The sequence below is a fragment of the Lutra lutra genome, chromosome 16 (genome assembly GCF_902655055.1).
Source record: "Lutra lutra chromosome 16, mLutLut1.2, whole genome shotgun sequence".
Classification (NCBI taxonomy): domain Eukaryota; kingdom Metazoa; phylum Chordata; class Mammalia; order Carnivora; family Mustelidae; genus Lutra; species Lutra lutra.
The window spans coordinates 51,545,431-51,562,458 of NC_062293.1; the positions used below are offsets into that span (position 1 = coordinate 51,545,431).

At 39.5% G+C, this 17,028-nt stretch overlaps 1 protein-coding gene across 18 annotated transcripts in view; it reads right to left on the reverse strand.

Moving 5' to 3' along the window:
• NCOR1 (nuclear receptor corepressor 1) overlaps nt 1-17,028 on the reverse strand; it is a 154,367-nt gene that overhangs the window by 122,421 nt on the left and 14,918 nt on the right. For all 18 annotated transcript variants that reach the window (XM_047709183.1, XM_047709184.1, XM_047709198.1 and 15 more), the window contains exons 2-3: nt 10,424-10,601; nt 767-894 (exon numbers count right to left, since the gene is read on the reverse strand). In XM_047709183.1, the coding sequence (XP_047565139.1) occupies nt 767-894; nt 10,424-10,531 (236 nt within the window). In that variant the 5' untranslated portion in view covers nt 10,532-10,601. The remainder of the gene's footprint in view (nt 1-766; nt 895-10,423; nt 10,602-17,028) is intronic.

The following is a 17,028-nucleotide window of genomic DNA, read 5'->3' on the forward strand; positions in this document are numbered from 1 at the left end:
CAGTAAACATATTTTTAAAATAGAAAATCACATTCTTTATAAAAGTGCTAAAACAAGAAACCCAAAAGGCCACTTAATAAAAGGAGCTATTATATTTCAAAATACTTTAAGAGCAAGGATGGGGTAAGAGAGAGCAGAGATGTAAGGACATTGGGGAAAATGAATGTCTACCATGAACAGGGCCAACAACTCCTCTCCTTTGAGGACACTGCCATTACTATTCTCAAAAGTACAAGTGAGAAAACTAAGGTTTGAGGAGTCTGCATCAGTAATTTGCAACCCTAGCTGCCAATGAGAATGACCTGGGAAACTCCAGACATACACGGACGCCTACCACTCCCTGCCCAATCCCAGGAACGGATTTAAATTCTTCTGAGATGGGGCTTGGGCAACAAGTTTAAAAACCAAGGTGGTTCTATCATGCAGCCTAAATTAAGAACACATTTATACACACGACCAAGATTACAAGCTGACCAGGATCGCAACCTAGGTCTACCTGACTTCCCACTACACAGCAGAACTATGAACTCTGGAAACAAGATCTAAGAGGTGTTGTTTTTTTTTTTTTTTTTACTATTATGGTAACTACTCCAAAAGATCAACAAACATAAAAGAGCTCAAAATGTAAACGATAAATGACCCGTCATGGCTTGGTTATACAATTATAAAACATAAAAACCACGTTAAACCAATGGCACACCTGTGAAGTACACACACACACTTGAGAAGCTCTGTCCCAGACGGAAACACAAAAGAGAGCCATTACCTGTCAGAACCCGGGTGAAATTCTGAGAGCAGGGAGGGTCGTCTGCGAAGCTGCTGCTGCTGCTGCAGGAGCTGTGATGCCTGGCTGACTTCAAGATGAGAAGAACGATAATCAGGGACTGCAAATTCCTAGTATTAAAACAATCATACATTACTTATTAGCCAAAAAGTGAAAAGCATCATGAAATTAAACCACGTATAAATGCACAGAGGCAGTTACGGGCCACTAAGTATGGAAGGAAACAGCAATGATGATTTCCACCTTTCACTGGTCTAATTCGTCCCCATCAACCTAAAATAATCAACATTTTAACTGAGTATTGTTCAAAAGAATTCAAAATGAAATTTGGTGTTCAGTCTGTAGTTGACTCATTCTCCTAAGAAACATGCATTACAGTAACTTCCCATCTGTATTATTCAAGCAGTTAAGATCTCAAACTCATGTGTTCAATATGAAATCCTAAAAAGCGCTCCAACCTTAAATTCAAAATGGGTGAGCAGGAAGGGCCACAGAAGCCACTGAGTTAAATCCATGTATATCAGGGGCGCCTGGGTGGCTCAGTGAGTTAACCCTCTGCCTTCGGCTCAGGTCATGGTCTCAGGGTCCTGGGATCGAGCCCCGCATCGGGCTCTCTGCTCGGCAGGGGGCCTGCTTCCCCCTCTCTCTGTGCCTGCCTCTCTGCCTACTTGTGATCTCTGTCTGTTAAATAAGTAAACAAAATCTTTAAAAAAAAAAAAAAACAAAACATGTATATGTACAAATGAAGAGAAAGAAGTCCAGAGACTCAACCTGCTAATTCAATGTAATAGTTTCTCCACCATTCCAGGTGGGCGTTTTTAATGTTTGTTCTTCATACTTCTGACTTTCTGTTGAAAAGACAAAAGCTTCTTTTCAAAAGAAATCTATTAACATTAACAATCATAAACAGATACTTATACCTAGAACCGCCAAATAACCCAGGAATTCTCCTACATATACACATGAGGTAATTAAAAGCATATGTTCACACACAAAACTTGGGATACAAATTTTCAAAGCAGTGTTATTCACAATAGCCAAAAAGCAGGAAGAATCCAAATGCCCAGTGACTTACAATGGATAAACAAAATGTGGTGTATCTATACAATGGGATGTTAGTCAATCCTAACAAGGAGTGAAGTACGGTAGAACCCAGATGAACCTAGAAAACATAATGCTAACTAACTAGAGAAATAAAAGACCACATATCTTATGATTCCAGTTATACACCGGGTCTATAAGAAACAAATCGACAGAGACAGAAAGTAGATTAGCGTTTGCCAGGGAATGGAGGGAAGACAGGAATTGGGATTAACTAGTATGAGGTATGGGTTTTATTTTGGATGACAGAAAAGTTCTGGAAGGGGTGCCTGAGTGGCTCAGTCAGTTAAATGTCTGCCTTTGATTCAGGTCATAATCCCAGAGTCCTGGGACTGAGCCCCTTCGTCAGGCTGCCTGCTCAGCAGGGGAGTGTGCTTCTCCCCCTCCCTATGCCCCTCCCTCTCCATGTGCTCTCCTCTTATTCACTCACCACTCAATAAAATCCTTAAAAAAAAAAAAAAAGTTTTGGAATTAGATAATGGTAATGGATGCCCAACACCGTGAATATACTAGAAGCTATTATATTATGCACTTTAAAATGGTGACGGTTTTTTTTTTTTTAAAGATTTTATTTATTTGACAGAGAGACAGACAGCAAAAAAAGAAACATAAGCAGGGGGAATGAGAGAGGGGAAACAGGCTTCCCACCGAGTAGGGAGCCAGTTGTGGGGCTTAATCCCAGGACCCTGGGATCATGACCTAAGCTGAAGGCAGATGCTTAATCAAATGAGCCACCCAGCCGCCCCAAAATGGTGAGTTTTATATGAATAGTATGTCAACAAAAAATTTTTTTAATCATAAACAGAATAAAACTGAGCAGTACAGACTGAAACAAGGAACAGATAAGAAGAGGTAGAGAGCCCACATAACAGTAAAACATAATTTTACGTAGTCTAAGAAAAAATATCAGATACAAAGTTGGAAACATAATCAAGAAACACTAAAGAAAACTCAAACCCCATTTTTTAAAAATATTTTATTTATTTGAGAGAGAGAACATGAGCACCAGGAAGGGCAGAGGGACAAGTAGACTGCCCCCTAAGCAGGGAACCCAATAAGGGGCTCAATCCCAGGGCCCCAAGATGACATGAGCTGAAGGAAGATGCTTAACGGACTGAGCGGCCCAGATGCCCCAAGTCAGAACCACTTTTTAAAAAGCACCATATGGAAGCCTGGGTGGCTCAGTGGGTTAAGCCTCTGCCTTCGGCTCAGGTCATGATCCCAGGGTCCTGAGATTGAGCCCCACATCGGACTCTCTGCTCAGTGGGGAGCCTGCTTCCTCCTCTCTCTCTCTGCCTGTCTCTCTGCCTTCTTGTGATCTCTGTCAGTCAAATAAATAAATAAAGATTTAAAAAAATAAAAATTAAAAAAATTAAAAATTAAAAAGCACCATAACTCACTCAAAAAAGAATTCACATCCAAAGAAATAGATAAAAGACTAAGTAAAAAAGACACAAGTATAAATTATATCCCCCAAAAAGGGACCAAATAACATTCTAAGAAATAAAAAGTTGATCGATAAAATTAAGCAATAGTAGAACAGAACAGGTGAAGAGGAAGTGAAAACAAAGACAGAACAGAGGCATTCTCTTATAACACAGTGAAGCACAGAGCAACAGAAATTAGAGAAGAAACATTAAAAATGGGGCTAGATTAAACCGTTCCGACCTCCCATACCCACAGGTGAAGAGACAATATTCTAAGAAAGAACGGCATTTCTCAGAAGTTAGAAAAGACAAAGTCCTTGCATTTAAAAGGACATAAGAGAAAAGCCGGGGATAGTTTAAAAATTAATTCATCACACTGGATGGACACAACAAAAATTTCAGACAAGCAAGGATAAAAAGAAAATTTGACTAGGTGTCATAAGAAATAGGAAACAGGTTTCCTACAAAGTAACAAGGACCGTAATAAACAGTCTTTTCATCCACAACATTATATAGAAGGAAAGAGACCGGAGAAAAACAACTTCAGAGAGACACAACTTTGAACCCACAAATTCAATAACCAAACCGTCTCAAATTTTAGGACTACAAACTTTTCAGAATTCAAGGACTCCGAAAATGTACCAACCACAGACTCTCTGAAAGAATCTCTAAATAATGGACTATCCAGAAAGACAGATTGAGAATAAGTAGTGAAATGAAACAAACACCAGGGCATGCAGGTTCCAGCTGTGAATATGTAACTGTCCAGAATGATATTCCCACAGTAAACAGCCAAAAAAGTGAACAAAATGTAGTCAACTATCTTCAGACACTGGAAAACAGGCTGCACAGGTCTCAGTCTCTGAGAAAAATCACAGAAAGAGGGGTGAGTCCTGCTACACTGCAAGCTTTCTGCCTGGAGGCAATTTCCACACTGCATCCCTGGGAAGGGAATCCGAACAGCGCCCTGTAGTCTCATTCCCTCAAGAAGCAATCACAGTAGTTTGATAAAGCCACATGGAGAGCATTTCTGGAGACTTTCTGAACAGAGGGAATCACATACAGAAAGATTTCCAGAAATGTGAACTTGGGCTCTCCTAGGTCATTGGCTGAATTCCAATCTGCAAGTGCATAGGAGAGCACAGCTCAGTCCTAAACATCTCTGGTTGTTCTTAGAAAGAACACTTTGAAGGAACTGTAACACAATTCCCAGAGCTTACACTGGGCCAGAACTCATTCAAATTTCCTCCAGCCAGAGGAAGAAACCTCAGTGAATACATGAGATAAACACTAAATACCCCGGAGGAGAAAAGTTTAGACGTGGAGGACAAATAAGACTTAGAATAAAGACGTCTCTAGACTCACCCTTCAAGAGTTTAAAACTAAACCTCAAAAGTTAACTGCCTACCAGAAGGAACCCAACTTTCTTTAAAGGAATACAACAAAACGCAGTACTAAAATGTATAAAATTCACAATGTTCCTATTCCACTCAAAAATTTAAAAAATCCAATGTCTGTAATGAAAATTTCCCTAGATAAAATTAAAAATAGGTTGGAAACTGCAGAAGAAAAAAAAACAGAAAAAATAAAAGGAATAGAGGTTCGGTGATCTGTAGGATTAATATTAAATACCAGTCACTGGTGTTTCAGGGGAAAAAAAAAAAAAAAAAAAACAACCCTAGTGAGAGAGGAGACAGAAAAACATATCTAAAGAAATAAAGGCTGAAAATTGCCCAAATTTTATGAAAATTATAAATCCACAGAAGCATGAAGTTCAGTGAATGTCAAAGACAATAACATATACATTCAAAAGGTACAACAGGGGCACGTGGGTGGCTCAGTGGGTTAAAGCCTCTGCCTTCGGCTCAGGTCATGATCCCAGGGTCCTGGGATTGAGCCCCACATGGGGCTCTCTGCTCAGCAGGGAGCCTGCTTCTCTCTCTCTCTCTGCCTACTTGTGATCTCTGTTTGTCCAAAAAAAAAAAAAAAAAGATTCTCTCTCTCTCTCCCTCTTCATCTGCCCCAACCCCCGCTGCTCAAGCACACGTGCTCTCTCTCTCTCTCAAAAAAAAAAAAAAAAAAAAAGTGGGGGGATCAAACTGAAAAATAAATAAAATAAAAATCAAGCTGAGGGTGTGTAAACCTGGCGATTCACAAACCTGTACCCCTGGGGCTAATAATACATTATATGTTTATTAAAAATTTTTAAAAATTATTAAAAAAAAAAAAAACAAGCTGAGGGACCCCTGGGTGGCTACTGGTTAAGCACCTGCCTTGGGCTCAGGTCATGATCCCTCGGTCCTGGGATCAACCCCCCACCATCGTGTCCCTTGCTCAGCAGGGAGTCGTCTTCTCCCTTTGCCCCTCCCCCTACTATGTGCTCTCTCTCTCTCTCTCTCTCTCTCAAATAAATAAATAAAATCTTAAAAAAAAAAATCAAGGTGAAAGGGCGCCTGGATGGCTCAGTTGGTTAAGCCTCTGGCTCAGATGGTGATCCTGGAGTTATCGGCTCCCTGCCCAGCAGGGAGTCTGCTTCTTCCTCTGGCCCTTCCTCCTCTCATGCTCTCTCTCTCATTCCCTCTCAAATAGATAAATAAAATCTTTAAGAAAAAAATCAAGCTGAAATAAACTATTTCAGATAAATAAAATGTGACAGTACACTGCCAAAAGACCTGCACTAAGAGAAATGATGTTTTTCAGGCATTTTTGCCTGAATAGTATCAAAAGTAGTATCAAAAGGAAACTTGAATAGGGCGCCTGGGTGGTTCAATGGGTTAAGCCGCTGCCTTCAGCTCAGGTCATGATCTCAGCATCCTGGGATCAAGCCCCGAACTGGGCTCTCTGCTCAGTGGGGAGCCTGCTTCCTCCTCTCTCTCTGCCTGCCTCTCTGCCTACTTGTGATCTCTGTCTGTCAAATAAATAAATAAAAATCTTTAAAAAAAAATAATAAAAATAAATAAATAAATAAATTCTTCACACAAAGAAAATTCTAGGCCCTGGTGACTTTACTGAAAAATTTTATCAAACTTCTAAGGAAGAAAAAATACTAATCCTACATAAACTCTTTAAGAAAATATAGGAGGAAGAAACACTTCCCAAGCTAACAACGTTCTTTTTTTTTTACTGAAGCATAATCAGCATACAATGTTATATTAGTTTCGGGTGTACAACATATTGATTTGACAATTCTAGACATTACTCAATGCTTCCCCTGACAAGTGTAGTCATCGGCTGCTAACAACATTTTTTTTTTTTTTTTTTTTTTTTTGAGAGAGAGAGAGAGTGAGAGAGACCATGAGCGAGGAGAAGGTCAGAGGGAGAAGCAGACTCCCCGTGGAGCTGGGAGCCCGATGTGGGACTCGATCCCAGGATTCCAGGATCATGACCTGAGCTGAAGGCAGTCGCTTAACCAACTGAGCCACCCAGGTGCCCCTGCTAACAACATTCTTAATGGTCAAAGACTGAATGCCTTCCTCTTAAGATGAGAAATAAGTCAAGAATGTCACTCACCTCTTCAACACTTTTACAAGCAATGAAAGCCAGTACAATAAAGAAGAAAAGAGAAAAGACATCCAGTTTGGAAAGGTACAAGCAAAACGCTTTATTCTCAAATTACCGGATCATCTACATAGAAAATCTTATGGAGGGGCACCTGGGTGGCTCAATGGGTTAAGCCTCTGCCTTAACTTAAGCCTCTGACTTAACTGCCTCTGCTCAGGTCATGACCCCAAGGTCCTGGATTGAGCCCCACCCACATCAGGCTCTCTGCTAGACAGAGAGCCTGCTTCCAGCTCCCCCCTCTCTGCCTGCCTCTCTGCCTACTTGTGATCTCTGTCAAATAAGTAAAATCTTAAAAAAAAAAAAAAACAAAAAAAAACCTCAGGGCACCTGGGTGGCTCAGTGGGTTAAGCCTCTGCCTTGGGCTCAGGTCATGATCCCGGGGTCCTAGGATCAAGCCCCGCATCCGGCTCTCTGCTCGGTGGGGAGCCTGCTTCCCCCTTTCCCCCTCTCTCTCTGCCTGCCTCTCTGCCTACTTGTGGTCTCTTTCTCTCTGTCAAACAAATTAAAAATTTAAAAAAAAAAATCTTAGGAAATCTATAAAAAAGCAACTAAAGTAACAAGTAAGGTTGCAGGACACAAGGTGAATAGACATAGTAGCAATGAACTGAAAATTAAAATTCCAAAACCAATACATTTATAATACATTTTTGCATCAAAAATATGAAATATTGGGACACCTGTGTGGCTCAATCAGTTAAGCATCTACCTTTGGCTCAGGTCATGATCTTGGGGTCCTGGGATCAAGCCCAACATCAGGGTCCCTGCTCAGGAGGAAGTCTGCTTCTCTTACTCCCTCTTCCTTTGCCCCTCCCCCCTCTTGCTCTCAAATAAAATCTCTTAAAAAAATATGAAACATTTAGGAACAAATCCAACAAAAGATGTATATGACCTGCACACTAAAAACTACAAAACATTATCGAGAAAAATTAATGAAGACCAAAATAAATGCACTTATACCACGTTCCTGGACCAGAAAAATTAAGGTTGTTATGTTGTCAATTCTCTCCCCAATTTATCTCTAGACTCAATACAAAGCCAATCAGAATCCCAGCAAGGGGCACCTAGGTTAAGTTAAGCAACGACTCCTGGTTTGGGCTCAAGTTGTGGTATCAGGGTCAGGAGCAGAGTCTGCTTCTGACTCTATCTGTCTCCCTCTGCCCCTCCCCCCCCCAAAATAAACAGATCTTTAAAAAAAATAAATAAGTCTTTTTGTAGAAACTGACAAGCTGATTTTAAAGTGTAGAGAGAAATGTTAAGAACTTGAATATTCAAAACAGCAATTCAGAAAAGAATCACACTACTCAATTTCAATTTATTCTAAAGCTATAATAATCAAGACAGTGTCAAGTGCTTTATTAAAGGACTACATGTTTGTTTACATGGAAAATCACATCGATAAGGTAAAGATACACAAAATACATCAACAGTATAGAGGAAACTGTATAAAGAAACAGACTTGCACATATATGGTCAACTGAGTTTCAGTAAAAATCTGCAAGAAGGAATTCAGTGAGGAAAGAAGAATCTTTTTAGGGGCACCTGGGTGGCTCAGTTGATAAGCATCTGCCTTCGGCTCAGGTCATGATCCCAGGGTCCTGGGATCGAGCCCCGCATTGGGTTCCCTGCTCAGCAGGAAGCCTGCTTCTCCCTCTCCCACTTTCCCTGCTTGTGTTCCCTGTCTTGACGTCTCTCTCTCTCCCTCTCTCTCTGTCAAATAAATAAATAAAATCTTTTAAAAAAAGGAAGAAGAAAAATCTTTTTAACAAATGGTTTCTAGAACTATTGGAAAGCTGTATGCAAAACAATAACCTCAATTATCCCCTTACATCAAAAAACAAAATTTATTCAAAATAGGTGATAGATGTAAATGTAAGACCCAGAATTATAAAACTTAGACAAGAAAACAAAGGAGAAAGTCTTAGGGAGCTGGTGTTTAGCAAAAACTTCTTAAATATGCACAAAAAGCAAGAAACATAAAAGACAAAAATTAATAAAGCAGACTTCATAAAAATTAAAAACGCATGCTCTCCAATAATACAATTAAGAAAATAAGGCAATACTTCTTTATATAATCAGATAAAACAGAGATCCATGTTAATTAAATAATTTTTTTTATAATAGCTGAAAACTGGAACAGGGAACTAGATAAGTTGTGGTATGTCCATATCCAGCAATAAAAATAATTACTAAGATGCACCAGAACATGAATAAATCTCAAAGACAGGGGAAGCAAAAGAAGCCACAAATAAAAAGTTCATATAAAACTCAAAACAAAGGGGATGCCGGGGTGGCTCAGTGGGTTAAAGCGTCTGCCTTCGGCTCAGGTCATGATTCCAGGGTCCTGGGATCGAGCCCCACATCGGGCTCTCTGCTCAGCGGAGAGGCTGCTTCCCTTCCTCTCTCTCTCTGCCTGCCTCTCTGCCTACTTGTGATCTCTGTCTGTTAAATAAATAAGTAAAATCTTTAAAAAAAAAAAAAAAACCTCAAAACAAGAATAATCTGGTATGACAAAAAGCAGAGCAGTTGGTTTCCTGAGAGCTGAAGTTTGTGCAAAGTAGAGTAGGAGGACTGACCTAGATGGAGTACAAGGGATGGAGTGACAGAAATACTCTACATCTTCATTTTGGTGCTGGTTTTATGGTGTATGAACTGTCAAAATGTACACATATAATAAAATTTTATTATACATAAACTAAAACAGTCAATTTTAAAAAGGCGAAAACGAGGAAGAACAATGATCTATAAAATTAGTACTCAGACAAAAACATGGGTGGAGAGAGGACAACGCAATCAAAATCCAACACCCGATCATGATAAAAATTCTCAATCCAGCAATAGAAAGCAACTTCTTTAAGCAGAAAAGGGCAGCTACAAAAATACGCAAACTAACATACTTAACATTGAAAAGTGAATTTTTCCCAAAAGGAACAAGATAGCAATGCCCATTCTCACTCCATAATCATGACCACACTCATAGGAGTCTCTGAACAATATTTTATTGGTAAATTAGCTTTCTTTTTCTGAGATGACCATTTTATCTTTCCCTTCCCTTTTTTCTTCAAACCTCTCACACTCTTGTCCCTAGCCCACTCTGAGCTAATAATTTCACCTATTTTATTTTTCAAAAGGTAAATCAGCATACAAACTCTTCCATCTACCTGCCATCAACCTCTCAAGAAGGTATAGGCCCTATCCTGGCCATCACTCAAGAGACACCAAGTTATCTGGCCAGCTTAATTCTCAACCAGAACTTGGAGCAATAAACATAGATCTTAACCTGGAAACCCGAGACAACTGGTATTTTTCTATCAACAACTACTACAAACAAAAACAGACACGTTCACCCCCTGAAATCTGGAATAAAACCATACTAAGACAAAAGATAATTAATCCCCACCCTTTGGCTCCCAATCTTTGAGAACAGTTCTTGACATTTAAAATACACAGATGTACCAATTATATTTGGTTTCTGACCAACAAATGTATTAAACAGAAAAAGTATAACACACACAAACACAACTTACGCAACTGCATAGTGTTTGCTCCTTACCTGCTGGTGACGCGTGCTGGGAAAGGTGTACTGAACCGAGTGGGGAGGATAACGACTTTGTTCTGTGCTGAATGCTCCTTGGTTGGGAGGATAACCTGAACTTGACATTATCAGTAAAGAAGTCCTCACCAGGCTGTGAGATCAAGTCCAACAAACAATCATGTTTCTAGGAAACCACCTAAACAGGATGGGAAAAAATAGAATTGATAAGAACTAAAGCACCAGGTGTACTTCTAATAAATTATAACTATAGCTACATAAATAAAACCACAATTAGCAGTAAAAGCTTTCTCTCATGTATTTACTTAATATAAGTTATTGGAGTTTGAAAAACATTAATGGGTCTTTCCTGGTAGACTTATAAAACATTCTTTAATATATCACAAACAACAATATCAGTAGCTATAGAAAGTAAAAAGGTGTATAGACAATCTCAGCATGGTACCTGGCACATAGCAAATGCTCAACAAATGTCCTTTTTGTGGATAAATGTCTGAGAATCAAATGTGATCTATTACAGAAACAAAAATCTACGGTCTTAAGTTTTGGGGTTATAAAAAGTCAACTGTTAAAAAGATTCAGGGGTGCCTGGGTGGCTCAGTGGGTTAAGCCTCTGCCTTCGGCTCAGGTCATGATCCCAGGGTCCTGGGATCAAGCTCCGCATCAGGCTCTCCACTCAGCAGGGAGCCTGCTTCCCCCCTCTCTGCCTACTTCTGATCTGTCAAATAAATAAATAAACTTTTTTTTTTAATAAACAAATTCTAAAAAAAAAAAAAAAAAAAAAGATTCAAGATGGGGTGCCTGGCTGGCTCAGCTGATAAAGTGGGTGACTCCTGAGTTTAGGGTCATGAGTTCAAGCCCCACATTGGGCATAAAGCCAACATTAAAATAAAAATTTAGGAAAAAAAAAAGATTCCAGAGTATCTATAAGGCAAGCATTTACGCAGAGGAAATATTATCTTCATTAAATAATTCTGCCCCCAAAATAATAGCCTAAGAAGACATTCAGGATAAGAAAGTGTTCAAGGAAGAACAAAGTGAGCTTATCACTTCAAGGAAAACAACTGCCAGTATTCATGAAAATTAGAATTTTGGAAAAACTTTTATCTGCTTCCATGAGCTTGACAGCTTCCCCACATTTAAAGACTTTTCTGGCAAGAGTGGTGGTGATACTAACAATTGTGAGTTTTTGATATTACATTATGAAATATGTCAACATTTGAAATATCTGTATAATTCAATGAATCAGTATTTTCCAAATGACCAATACAGAATGTTATAAAATTATTCATGAATATAATATTTACTTAAAGTTCAATACATTTTACTACAAATAAAGTACAATACAACCCAATAAATGTTTAATGTGATGGAATATGAAAAGTTCATTGATACAGTTTCAGATCCTACACAACAATTAACCTTTAAAATACTGGCACTTGGGACGCCTGGGTGGCTCAATGGCTTAATAAAGCCTCTGCCTTCAGTTCAGGTCATGATCCCAGAGTCCTGGGATTGAGTCCTGCATCCGGCTCTCTGCTCAGCAGGGAGCCTGCTTCCCTCTCTCTCTTTGTCTGCCTCTCTGCCTACTTGTGATCTGTCTGTCAAATAAATAAATAAAATCTTTAAAAAAGAAAAAAAGGGGTGCCTGGGTGGCTCAGTGGGTTGGGCCGCTGCCTTCGGCTCAGGTCATGATCCCGGGGTCCTGGGATCGAGTCCCGCGTCGGGCACGCTGCTCAGCAGGAAGCCTGCTTCCCTTCCTCTCTCTCTGCCTGCCTCTCTGCCTACTTGTGATCTCTCTCTGTCAAATAAATAAATAAAATCTTTAAAAAAAAATAAAAATAAAAAAAGAAAAAAAGTAAAAAGAAAAAAAAAAAACCTGCCACTTGTCCAGTTAGGGTGTGGTATCAAAGAGTATCTACAATTATCTAAAAAGGCTATTAAGGGCGCCTGGGTGGCTCAGTGGGTTAAGCCGCTGCCTTCAGCTCAGGTCATGATCTCAGGGTCCTGGGATCGAGTCCCGAATCAGGCTCTCTGCTCCGCAGGGATCCTGCTTCTCTCTCTCTCTCTCTCTCTCTGCCTGCCTCTCCATCTACTTGTGATCTCTCTCTCGCTGTCGAATAAATGGGCAGAATCTTAAAAAATAAATAAATAAATAAAAAGGCTATTAAAATATCCCTCTCTTTTCCAAATACATATCTGTATGATATGATCATTTCTTCATAAACTTCAATCAAACAATATACTGTAAGACTGAACGCAGGAACAGATTTGAGAATAAAGCTATCTTTTTTTAAGCCAGGTATCAAAGAGGTTTATAAAAATGTAAAACAAAGCCGCTCTTCTCAAGTTTTTTTGTTTTATTCCAGAAAACAGCTACTTAACATAAAAGATGTTTTTTATAGTAGCATATGGTACATTTATATTACTTTTAACATGAATTAATAGTATCTTTAAAATGTCCACTGTAATATCTAATATGGTAAATATCAACATATAGAACTCACATAAGCAAACATTCTTTGGAGTCCTAAATAATTTTAAGAGTATAAAGGATTCTTTCTTTTTTTAAGATTTTATTTATTTATTTATTTGACAGAGAGAGAGATAACAAGAGAGGGAACACAAGCTGGGGGAGTGGGAGAGGGAGAAGCAGGCCTCCTGCCGAGCAGGGAGCCCGATGTGGGGCTCGATCCCAGGACCGTGGGATCGTGACCTGAGCCGAATGGAGACACTTAACAACTGAGTCACCCAGGAGCCCCAAAAATATAAAGGATTCTTGAGACCAAGAAGTTTGATGACCACTGACCTAGAGAACTAAGTCATCTTCAGACTGACTAGCATTAGTGACCCAGAAAGGCAAGTCACACCAGGTCCATGCACACACTCCTTCTGGAAAATCTGCCGCTAGTTAAGGTGAAGCTTTGACACCACGTTTCTATCAAGTGAACTCCCCTAGTGTAAAAGGGATGTACCACTTAGGTCCCTCACCAGGAATGTGGAATTGAGAACCACAGCTACAGGGAACAGAGTTGCAAAGTTAGCAAGAGTAGGAGTCACAGTGAGGTTGCAGAGGGAGGGTTGCCAGAGAGGTTGCAGAGGGAGCAGAGAATGCCAGTCTAGACACAGACTAGAGCGGACATGCAGAGACAAAGGGAGCCAAGAGACCTTGCTGGCCCAGGAGACACAGAAGCAACTGCCTTGGCTCCTGAGTCTTTGCTCCAGGGTCAGTCCCATGAGAAGCTGCTGAACTCCTTTCCTTGACCTTGGATACCTGTTAAACTACATACACAGTCTTATACTGAGTCCTCCTTCACCTAACAGAGATGGAGGTTTTTACTTCTTAGAATCATCAGAGCTCAAGTTAAATCCTAAAATAACTACACAAACTTGGAAAAAAACCCGAACGTCATGTCCATCAAGTAATAAATAGATAAATAAAATCAAGTATATCCACACAAGAGAACATTATCCCACCAAAAAAGAATGAAGTACTGATACACACTGTAACTTGGACAAACCCTTGAAAACATTACACAAAACTACAAGAAGCCAATCATAAAAGTCCACGCTTCGTATGATTCCTTTCATCTGAAAGTACAGGAGATGCAAATCTCCACGACAGAAAGTAGATTAATGGCTACTTACGAACAACAGGAGGGGAATGGAGGAACAGCAACTACTTCGGTAGAATATACATAAAATGTATCATTTGAGCCATTTTTAAGTGTATAATTGTGTATCACCACGTACGTTCACGTTGTTGTACAACTACTACCACCATCCATCTTCAGAACTTGTTCATCGCCCCCAACTAAAATTCTGTATCCACTGAACACTAACTCCCAGTCCCTCTCCCCTCAGTCCCTGCTAACCACCATTCTAGTTTCTGTCTCCATGAACCAGACTACTCTAAGGACCTCACAGCAGTGGAATCAAATGGTATGTTCTCTGATTGGATAACTGCACTTTGCACAGTATCTCCAAGGCTTATCCATGTGGTAGCATATATCAAATTACCTACCCTTTTAGGGCTGAATAATATTCCACTGTATTGGAGCTTCTTTTTGAGGTGACAAAAAGGTTCTAAAATTGACTGTAGTGGGACGCCTGGGTGACTCAGTCACTAAGCGTCAGCCTTAGGCTCAGGTCACGATCCCAGGGTCCTGGGATCAAGCCCTGTGTTGGGCTCTCTGCTCAATGGGGAGTCTGCTTTTAACATTTACAGTACTTTCAAAAGGCCTAAAAGAAATACACATATAGGGGCACCTGGGTGACTCAGTCGGTTAAGCATCTGCCTTCCACTCAGGTCATGATCCCAGGGTCCTGAAACTGAGCGTGCTTCCAGCTCCTTGTTCAGTGGGGAGCCTGCTTCTTCCTCTGCCGGCCACTCCTCCTGCTTGTTCCCTATCTCTCTGATGAATAAATAAATAAAATCTTTAAAAGGAAAATAAAGGAAATACATATATAAACTAAGGAGAGGACATCCTAAGCACAACCCCAAAAACAGAAACAATAAGACTCATATCTTAATCTTATCAAATAAATTATATATATATTATATATATAACATTATATAATATATATTGTTTCTGAACAGCAAAGATACCTCAAAACAGCAAACTACAAACTAGAAAAAGTAGGGGTGCCTGGGTGGCTAGTCGACATAGCATGTGAATCTTGATCTCAGGGTCATGAGTTCAAGCCCCACACTGGATGCAGAGCTTAATTAAAAAAAAAAAAAAAAAAAAAGAATATTCATTTAAGAAAAAAAGAAAACTAGAAAAAAATAAAATAGCGAAATTTTGATGTAACAAACGTATTTATTTCTTACAAATCAATAAGGCAAAAATGAGCATAACAGAAATATAAGACATGACAGAAATATGGGATTAGCAAAGGAAATAAAAATAATGACACCAATTTCATCAATAATCACAATAAATAAATAAATAAATAATTTTTCCCAGATTGGCAAAACGTTAAAAATAATACCTAGTAATGGTGACAGTTTGTGGAGAAAAAAAACACTCTTTCACAGACTACTAATGTATATGTAAAATGGGTACTAATCACTCTCTAAAGAAAGATAGCAATACACACTATGAGCCTTGAAAATACACATATCCTCTACCATAGCAATTCCACTTCTAAGAATTCATTTGATTATTCAATACAGAGATACCTAAAGATGAATGCCTGAGATGTTCCTCAAGGAACTATCCTAAACATCCAATACATCAGCTCAGAAAATTCTTTTTTTTTTTTAAGATTTTATTTATTTGGGAGAGAGAGGTAGAGCACCAAAGGAGTGAGAGAGGGAGAAGCAGACTCCTGCTGAGCAGAGAGCTCAACAGGGAACTCAATCCCAGGACCTGAGATCATGATCCAAGCCAAAGGCAGGTGCTTATCTGACTGAGCCACCCAGGCACCCCTAAAAATTGTTTCTTAAATGTTTAGGTAATGGGAAATTTTATATAGAGTATGCCACAAAATGTCCACAAACGTGAGAACATTTTGTTTTATAAAAGTATGATTTGTATATAACATTTCTATCTAATTTTTCAATATGTCTATCATATCTTCACAAGATTTTAAGACCAAAGGCAGAAATGTCACATACCCAACAAGCATCTATTGAGGAGTACACTATTACATACCAACCTGGTTCTAAACACTGGCACAGAATGGCGACTGCGACATGCCCTCCTATTGTGTAGTGACACAGACAATAATCAAGACATACACATGATGACCTGAAGGGCTATAAATAAAACAGGATGGAAGAGAAGGGATAAGGGAGACATTCCTGATGGGGTGATCACAGAAAGCCAATCTCAGCTAGGCTGACCCTTTGCCCTGATTTCCTGAAACAGACCCAATTTACAGCTATTGTCCCAGTGCAGTTATTAATTATGCTCCATTTCCTTCTCAAAACTGTCCCAGTTTGGATAACAAATTATATTCTAAGATGACTTTTGAGCCAAAGCTTGAAAGATGAGAACAAGAGACAAGCGCAATCCTTGGAGAGGAACCACAGCGGCCCTAAGGCAAAGCAAGGAGGCCTGAGGAGAACAACAGGGTGGGAGGGGTAGAGGCCAGACAAGAGGCAGAGGGAAATCAGCCTGTGGTTTTGCTGGTACATGTCTTGAAACCAAAATATCTCCCTCTGAATATTCTGAATATGAATCCCCTTTCTATCTTTATGTTACAAATATTTTCATCCAGAGTTCACGATTTCTTTCCACATTTCTGAAGACCTTTTCTACTCCAAAGTAAAAAAATATTCTCTACCTTCCCCCTCTGTACTCCTTTAAGGTGTGTGTATGTATGTACGTGTGTGTGTGTGTACACACACATATACCTGGTCCATAATCACCTAATTTTTTTTTTCCAAAAAAATGGTAAGGTAGGGATCTAGTTGTATTTTCTTCACTAATTGACAGCTAATTATCCCAACAAAACCCTTACTGAACACATCTGTCTTTCCACAGTGATCTGAAATGCCATCCTTTTACAACCCAGCAATTTTGGTACATACACTAAGGAGACACACACTCACTGTACAAAAGGTCTTTACTGCAGCAGTGCAACCGGCTGCACAC